Source organism: Halichoerus grypus, chromosome X, assembly GCF_964656455.1.
Source record: "Halichoerus grypus chromosome X, mHalGry1.hap1.1, whole genome shotgun sequence".
Classification (NCBI taxonomy): Eukaryota; Metazoa; Chordata; class Mammalia; order Carnivora; family Phocidae; genus Halichoerus; species Halichoerus grypus.
Window position 1 is genome coordinate 2,922,850 of NC_135727.1, and position 8,406 is coordinate 2,931,255.

The following is an 8,406-nucleotide window of genomic DNA, read 5'->3' on the forward strand; positions in this document are numbered from 1 at the left end:
AGGAGGCTCCTTGCCCTGCTTTCTTCCCCCAACCCTCCCTGGCCCTGCACTCCTTAAAACGCCCAGGGCTCTGTCTTCACGCACACACACAAACACACACAGGGAAGGACCAACAAGCGGCCTCACCTCAAGCCCAGCATCCTGGAGGAGAAGCTGCCGACCCCACCAAAGCCTGGAAAAGGGCCTGGCGGACGCCGGGGCTCAGGCCCCCTCTTCCTCATCTCTCACAGCCCCTTCAGACAGGGCCAGGGAGGAAGCCGGCTGCCCGAGATTGAACCGGAGGAAATACCCCAGCATTTGCCACTTGCTGGTTTCGGCGTGGGCCCTGGGACCCCACAGGAACTCGTAGCGGGCAGGGTCGCTGCCGGGCACCTGCCGGTACTCCACGTACCCTTCCTGCACCCAGACATTGGTGAGGAGCTCCCTGGGCTCCCCATAGATGACGTGCTCCTGGCCGTCATACACCCCCATGACCCCCAGCTCTTCCCACACCTCCTCCTCGGGGACATGGTCGCCCCCCAGGAGGATCAGCCCCAGGAGCACCACTAGGAGGCTGGTCTTGGGCATGCCCTGCTCACCGCTCAGCATCCCATCCCAGGTGAGGCCCAGGACGGGGACCAGGATGTAGGAGTGGTCGCTGGGGTCCACTTCCTTCACATCCACGCCAAAGAGCAGCCGCATGCACTCGGAGGCTCGGCCCAAGATCACGGGGAAGGCGTCCTGGTGTTCCTCGCCGACGATCTCCAGCATCTCTGCCTGGCTGGTCGGCTGCTGGGTGCGATATTTGAGGAGCAGGAAGGCCACCAGGTGGACTGCCTTCATGTGGAGTGTAGTTTCCAGCAGGGGCTGGGCCACTCCCGGCTCCAGCCCGGGGCCGGGCTCCTCCTGGTTGGATGAGCTGGAGCTATCTTCAGACGGGCTCCAGGGAGTGGCTGCCCCGGCACTGGGGGAGGGGCAGGCACTCACCGAGCTCTGGGGAGGACTCTGGAACCCAGCAGCAGACCCCTCCTCCGAGGGGACCAGAAACAGGGCAGAGCAGGAGACAGATGGGGCGGTGGACTGGGAGGAGGAGGAGGTGGAGAAGGAGGAGGGGGCGCATGGGGCCTCCTCCTCCCCAGCCCCGGACAGCTGTGCCTCCAGCAGGCCCTGGGCCGGGCCGGGGTCTTCCTCCACCTTCCCGAGCTCACTCCTCTGACCCAGGGGCATGGCGTTTGTGTCGGGCTGAACCTGAAGAAAGATGTGGGACGGCTCCTCAGGGCGCAGCCCGGGCAGCAGAGGCCTGAAGTCCCGGAGCTGACAGTGCGCTGCGTCGGGCTTGGGTGCTGAGGGCTCCCCTCTGGGCTGGGATGGGCGAGCCCCTGGCCCCATGCTCAGAGCACGTACCTCACCTTGACCACTGGCACTCACCTGCACCTCCCCTGCTCTGGGACCTTAGAGGCTCCTGCCTCAGACCTAGGCCTCAACGCTGAGTTCCTGAAGCCCCTGGAGGACAAGAGGAGGAGTCACTTCAGGGTGCAGACACAGAGCACGGCACACGGGGCCCAGTGGGGCAGGAGGGCTGGGGCGGACTCTGTGAGGTCCCCACCAGTCCAAGCTGGGCGCTCCCCTCCTTGGCCTCTCAGGGGACTGCTATTTCCCCTGGCAGGGCCTGGGCCCCCCTCCCGCAGCCTGAGGCCAAAGGGTCACAGCAAGACCACGCAGCCCTGAGACTCCACAGAAGGTAAGCGAGGGGGCCCACATGTGCCCACGCCTGCCAAAGGTCTAAGGGCTCGTCACGGAACCCCAGGGATGGCCAAGCTCGGGGTTCCATCGGTGCCGGGATGGGCGCACCTCTCCGTCTATACCCTGACCCCACGGAAGGCCTGGGAAAACTCCCTGTGTTGACCTGAGGCCACCCTCCTGGTGCCGAGGCCTCATCTCTGGGAGACACCAGAAGGAAAAGTCAGGAGAAAGAACTTGGCCCACCGATCGCCCGTCTCCCCATGGCTGACGGAAGCGGCAGGGTAGGCCTGGGCCCTGAGGATCCTGCTGTGGGAGGCATGCCCTCATTTCTCATCTCCCCCCAACAGTCAGGGCCAGACCCAGAGCCAGGGCACCTGCCTCCTCTGCTACCTGAGTCCAGACCCTCAGGCCCTGGCCCTCCCCATCCTGAGAGGAGGGATCTGGAGAGGAGGAGGGACTCAGCCTGACAGGCCCCACCCAGGGTTCCCAGGGCCGCCAGGTAGGGGCTGGACAGATTCCTGGGCCATCACCTCCTTGTCCCGAGGGGTGGGTTGGGAGTCACTCACTCCTCCCTCGGGTGCCCCCACGTTGACTCTTGGCAGGAGCAGGGACTCCTGTGTGTCTCACTTCCCTGAGAGCTCCGAGAGGAGGGTGAGGAGACAACAGTCCACGCCCTCCCCTGCACCCCTCCCAATTCACGAAGAGCTGAGATCGGGGTTGGCCCCTCTGTCCTGGGGCGGGGGTCCACTCTTTGTCCTCAAGGTGCTCATGTTTACTTTCAGCAGGACCTGGAACTATCCCTTCTTCTAACCACAGGATGCATCCTGCAGGCCAAGGCCACCATCTTTGTGAGACCCAGAGGAGAAAGTGGGGCGCTTACTTTTCTTGACACCTGGCCTGGCCTCGCAGGACTGACCACCGGGGCAGGACTTCATTTGGGTCCCCTATGTCTGGGTGGGTGTCTGCTCAGTGCTCCCTCAGGGTCTTGGGACTCCACCCTCTGCTGACCTGAGGCCACACTCCTCAGACCAAGGCTCACCTCCTTCAGACCCTGGGTGCAGACGTCAGGAAACACTTCAGCTGCTCCCCCCACCTTGGGGGACATGGAAGAAGGAGCCCAAGGGCAACAAAATCATTGTCTGTTTCAGGCTCTACGGTCTTCAGCTCTCAGCCTGCATCCCTCCTGGACTCCAACAAGACCTGGGGCCCTGCCCTCTGCTGTCCCGAGTCCTTTCCCCTCTGACCGCCCCGCACATCCCTGAGAGCCAAGGCCAAATTCGGAGGTGCGACTCAGGCGGACAGCTGCTCAAGGGCCTCCCATCGATGACTCTGTTCTGGGGTCCAGGGTGCCCTCAGTTCTCCCTGAGTGTTCTCACCTGGATTCCAGCAGGATCTGAGCCCTCCCTGCTGCTGACCTGAGGATCCGCCTCTTACCCCAACCCCCGGCCTCTCTGAGACCCGGATGTGGATGTCTCGACGCGCCACTCGTCCTCCTCCCGCTCAGGGGCCTCCCAGGACTGACTCTGTTCTGGGGTCCAGGGTCCCTCATGTCCTCCCGCCGGGTCCTCACATGCAGTCCCGTCAGCTCCTGACCCCCCGTTTTTTAAACCAGGCCCCCAGCCTCTGTCAGAACTGGATGCGGACGTCCTGACACACTGCCTGTGGACTTGGCACCAACAGGCCTACCGGGGCTGACAGCAGGGGCAGGCTTCAGTGCGTTGTCCCTGTTCTGGAGTCCAGGTCCCTCCCTGAGTCCTCCCTCAGGGATCTCAACAGGAGCCGCAGCACATCTGCTGATCCTCTCTCTGCTGTCCCCAGGCCTGTTGCCTCAGACCAAAGCCTCACTGCCCTGAGAGCCACGGGCAAAGACTGTGGCCACCACATCACGCTACAAAGTCCAGGGATTCCCTGAGAGGGGTTCCTTCGGGTCCCTTAGCCCTATCCTCTGTTCCCCATCCGGACTCCCTGGATGGCCCGTGCCCTCATCCCTGCTCCTGAGGGCCACTCCTTACAACAAGCTCTCAGTGTCTCTGGGACCCAGAGCAGAAGGCAGGACGTGCCTCATGTCAGCGTTGTCCCACCCTGGGGCCTCCCAGGACTGATTCCCTACTGGGTCCAGGGTCCCTCGTTCCTCCCTCTGGTTCCCACCTTGACTCCTGACAGAACCTGGGCGCTCCTCCCCCCTCCCCCCGCCCCCCCCCCCCCCCCCGCGCCTGCCAACTAGAGACCCTGCTCCTTACACCAGACCTCCTGGCTCTCTGAGACCCCGAACCTGAAGTCGGGACTCACTTCGCATGCCCACGCCCCCCAGAGATCTTCCTGGACAGACACTATGGCCCAACCTCTGTGAGATCTCCTCTGTCCTCCCTCAGAGTTCATACCTTGACTCGGGTTATCGCCTGGGCCCTCTTCTCTGCCCACCTGAGGGAGGCCCTGCTCCTTCTGCCAAGGCCCCCAGTGTCTCTGAGACCCGGATGCGGAAGTCCGGACTCACCACGTGCTCCCATCCCCCCGCAACGGACCTTCCCTGACTGACGCTCTGCGGGGGTCCGGGGACCCTCAGTCCTCCCTCCGCATCCTCAGCGTGAAGCCCAGCAGGACCTGGGCCCGGCCCTCTGCCCGCCTGAGGGAGGCCCTGCTCCTTCCGCCAAGGCCCCTAGTCTCTCGGGACACCCGGATGCACCAGTCCGGCCGCACTGGCCGCGTGTCCCCATCCCGCCCAGCTGCCGTCCCGGACTCACCCTGGGGCCCGACCTCGGTGAGGTCCCCTCTGTCCTGCGCTCGAGAGTCCCTCGGTCCTGGCCCCGATCGATCCCCACCCCGACCCCACCTGGACCCCCTGGGGCTCCCTGTGCCCCCGCCCCTTCCCGACCTGGCATCCTTCCCCTCTGACCAAGGTCCTAAGCTCCGTCAGAGCCCCGAGGCGCGTTTCACCGGACGGACGCCACCTGTGGCCACCCTCCCCGGGGGGCCCCCAGGGCCTGGCCGCGGCAGGGCCCGAGGGGCTGGACCTGAGCGCCGAAGAGTGGCCCCCACAGTCCTCCGTCTGCCCCCGGAACCCGCTCCAGGGAGGGCCCGGGCCCGTCCCTCTGGGGACCCGTGTCCTTGGTCCTGGGCCCCGGCGGGAGGGGCTCAGCGGGACGACGCTGTCCCCGCCCGGGGTGTCTCGGGGCTGCTGGCATGGGCCACCTGGCTCCTGGGGGTCCCCCCACTCTGTGCTCCCTCACGGGTGGGCCTACCTGCACGCCTGGCCTGGCCCGACCGAGATCCGGCCTCCCACACACGGCGGTCCCGGCGTCTCCCACGCCTCCGAGGCGGAAGTCGGCGCTCGTCACATCCGGACCCCATAGGAAGGGGTCCCCTCGGGCTGACAGCACGTCGGGCGGACATGGGTTCCGGGGTGGGCTACGTGGGGGCAGGAGAGGGGAGCGGGCAGGCCGGGGGTCCCCCGGTCCTCCCTGGGCTCCTCACCTGGACCCCGCCCGGCAAGGTTGGGGCCCCGCCCCCGGCACCCCGCTGAGCCCGTGCCCGTGCACCTCACACATAGGCTCGCAGCCTGCCCCCCGCCTTCCCTGACACGGAGGCAGAGACTGGAGTCTGGCAGTGTCGCCACCCAGCTTGCCGGTGACCAGCTGCACAGAGGCAATCACGGGGACCCTCTGGTCACCCCAGCCCCCCGCCCCCGGGCCGGGGGCATTTCCACTGCAGTGCTCGCCCCGGGGGCCGCACCCCCCTCACCCTGCCTCCGCTTCTTCTGCGGGTCTCCGCGCACCCCTCCCCACCTTCCTGCCAGGACTGCGGCTGCTAGACACGGTCCCCTATGGCTGGGACGTGTCCTGCTTCTCCTCGTGTCCTCACTGCTCACCCACAGGGCCTTCCAGAGAGCAGAGCTCAGCCCAGCTCTGGGAATCAAGGAGCCAGTGAGCAGGGCTCCCTCTGTGCTGGGAGGACGTTTCCCCCGCCTTTCTGGAAGAACCAGGCCAATGGACGAGCACGCGTGTGTGCGCGTGCTTGCCTTTGGCATTTGCACAATGATGGCCGGGAAGGCATCAGAAGCAAGAACCAACAAACTTTTATTTCTCCAGCTTCTGACCTCCGTCCCCTGCTTGTTCCATTCTGTCGCCTTTCCAGCCCATCCCTAGGCCAATGCCCTGTGATTTCGGTCCAGAGACCAAACAAGTAGGCAAGGTGTCCAGGCTGGTGACCAGGACATGACAAAACTCTTTTTTTCTTAAAGGTATTTATTTATTTATTTATTTGAGAAAGAGCACACACAGAGGGAGAGAGACAAGCAGAGTCTCCACTGAGCAGGGAGCCCAATGTGGGGTTCGATCCCAGGATCCTGAGATCATGACCTGAGCCGATGGCACATGCTTAACCAACAGAGGACCCAGGCGCCCCCAGAACATGACAAAACTCTTAACTCTTGAACTGGGTACGGACAAATGCTGCGGGGTGGATGTCACTCACACACTCCGCCGCTGAAACGGATGAAACCTTCTATGGCAAGGAACCCCAGAGGACAGCTTCCTGAAGGACACCAAGCTCTGGATGTGGGAGTCATCCCAGGGAACAACCACCCCCACCCCCAGGAGGTTACTTGCCCTCCTTTCTTCCCCCAACCCTCCCTGGCCCTGCACTCCTTAAAACGCCCAGGGCTCTGTCTTCACGCACACACACAAACACACACAGGGAAGGACCAACAAGCGGCCTCACCTCAAGCCCAGCATCCTGGAGGAGAAGCTGCCGACCCCACCAAAGCCTGGAAAGGGCCTGGCAGACGCGGGGGCTCAGGCCCCCTCTTCCTCATCTCTCACAGCCCCTTCAGACAGGGCCAGGGAGGAAGCCGGCTGCCCGAAATTGACCCGGAGCAAATACTCCAGCATTTGCCACTTGCTGATTTCGGCGTGGGCCCTGGGACCCCACAGGAACTCGTAGCGGGCAGGGTCGCTGCCGGGCACCTGCCGGTACTCCACGTACCCTTCCTGCACCCAGACGTTGGTGAGGAGCTCCCTGGGCTCCCCATAGATGACGTGCTCCTGGCCGTCATACACCCCCATGGCCCCCAGCGCTTCCCACACCTCCTCCTCCGGGGCATGGTCGCCGTCCAGGAGGATAAACCCCAGGAGCACCACCAGGAGGCCGGTTTTGGGCACTTCCTGCTCACTGCTCAGCATCCCATCACAGGTGAGGCCCAGGACGGGGACCAGGATGTAGGAGTGGTCGCCGGGGTCCACTTCCTTCACATCCACGCCAAAGAGCAGCCGCATGCACTCGGAGGCTCGGCCCAAGATCACGGGGAAGGCATCCTGGTCATCCTCGCCGACGATCTCCAGCATCTCTGCCTGGCTGGTCGGCTCCTTGGTGCGATACTTGAGGAGCAGGAACTCCACCAGGTCGACCACCTTCCCCTGGACTACGTTTTGGTGCCCCGGCTGGGCTTCTTCGGGCTCCTCCCCGGTGCTCGACCCCTCCTCATCGGAGCTGCTGGAGCCCTGGTCAGGCTGGCTCTGGGCAGTGGCTGCCGGGGCACTGGGGGAGGGGCAGGCACTCACCGAGCTCTGGGGAGGACTCTGGAACCCAGCAGCAGACCCCTCCTCCGAGGGGACCAGAAACAGGGCAGAGCAGGAGACAGATGGGGCGGTGGACTGGGAGGAGGCGGAGGTGGAGAAGGAGGAGGGGGCGCATGGGGCCTCCTCCTCCCCAGCCCCGGACAGCTGTGCCTCCAGCAGGCCCTGGGCCGGGCCGGGGTCTTCCTCCACCTTCCCGAGCTCACTCCTCTGACCCAGGGGCATGGCGTTTGTGTCGGGCTGAACCTGAAGAAAGATGTGGGACGGCTCCTCAGGGCGCAGCCCGGGCAGCAGAGGCCTGAAGTCCCGGAGCTGACAGTGCGCTGCGTCGGGCTTGGGTGCTGAGGGCTCCCCTCTGGGCTGGGATGGGCGAGCCCCTGGCCCCATGCTCAGAGCACGTACCTCACCTTGACCACTGGCACTCACCTGCACCTCCCCTGCTCTGGGACCTTAGAGGCTCCTGCCTCAGACCTAGGCCTCAACGCTGAGTTCCTGAAGCCCCTGGAGGACAAGAGGAGGAGTCACTTCAGGGTGCAGACACAGAGCACGGCACACGGGGCCCAGTGGGGCAGGAGGGCTGGGGCGGACTCTGTGAGGTCCCCACCAGTCCAAGCTGGGCGCTCCCCTCCTTGGCCTCTCAGGGGACTGCTATTTCCCCTGGCAGGGCCTGGGCCCCCCTCCCGCAGCCTGAGGCCAAAGGGTCACAGCAAGACCACGCAGCCCTGAGACTCCACAGAAGGTAAGCGAGGGGGCCCACATGTGCCCACGCCTGCCAAAGGTCTAAGGGCTCGTCACGGAACCCCAGGGATGGCCAAGCTCGGGGTTCCTTCTGTGCCGGGATGGGCGCACCTCTCCGTCTATACCTTGACCCCACAGAAGGCCTGGGAAAACTCCCTGTGTTGACCTGAGGCCACCCTCTTGGTGCCGAGGCCTCATCTCTGGGAGACACCAGAAGGAAAAGTCAGGAGACATAACTTGGCCCACCGATCGCCTGTCTCCCCATGGCTGACAGAAGCGGCAGGGTAGGCCTGGGCCCAGAGGATCCTGCTGTGGGAGGCATGCTCTCATTTCTCATCTCCCCCCAACAGTCAGGGCCAGACCCAGAGCCAGGGCA

At 64.7% G+C, this 8,406-nt stretch overlaps 2 protein-coding genes across 2 annotated transcripts; both read right to left on the reverse strand.

Annotated features, from left to right (window-relative positions):
* Positions 1-201: 201 nt before the first annotated feature.
* Positions 202-1,206, reverse strand: LOC144380528 (melanoma-associated antigen 10-like). The gene is made up of 2 exons (XM_078064817.1): positions 1,127-1,206; positions 202-943 (listed from the first exon to the last, which is right to left on the reverse strand). Exons 1-2 carry the CDS (start codon positions 1,204-1,206, stop codon positions 202-204), a joined length of 822 nt encoding a protein of 273 aa, XP_077920943.1.
* A 5,306-nt stretch (positions 1,207-6,512) lies between these two features.
* On the reverse strand, positions 6,513-7,517 carry LOC144380529 (melanoma-associated antigen 10-like). Its single transcript, XM_078064818.1, has 2 exons — positions 7,438-7,517; positions 6,513-7,254 (listed from the first exon to the last, which is right to left on the reverse strand). Exons 1-2 carry the CDS (start codon positions 7,515-7,517, stop codon positions 6,513-6,515), a joined length of 822 nt encoding a protein of 273 aa, XP_077920944.1.
* Between the last annotated feature and the right edge of the window lie 889 nt (positions 7,518-8,406).

Coding starts and splice junctions, on each gene's coding strand:
- LOC144380528 (XM_078064817.1), bottom strand. CDS start 1,206: ATGCCCCTGGGTCAGAGGAGTGAGCTCGGGAAGGTGGAGGAAGACCCC. Junction 944..1,126: donor GGCCTGCTGGAGGCACAGCT/GTCCGGGGCTGG, acceptor CCCCTCCCCCAG/TGCCGGGGCAGCCACTCCCT.
- LOC144380529 (XM_078064818.1), bottom strand. CDS start 7,517: ATGCCCCTGGGTCAGAGGAGTGAGCTCGGGAAGGTGGAGGAAGACCCC. Junction 7,255..7,437: donor GGCCTGCTGGAGGCACAGCT/GTCCGGGGCTGG, acceptor CCCCTCCCCCAG/TGCCCCGGCAGCCACTGCCC.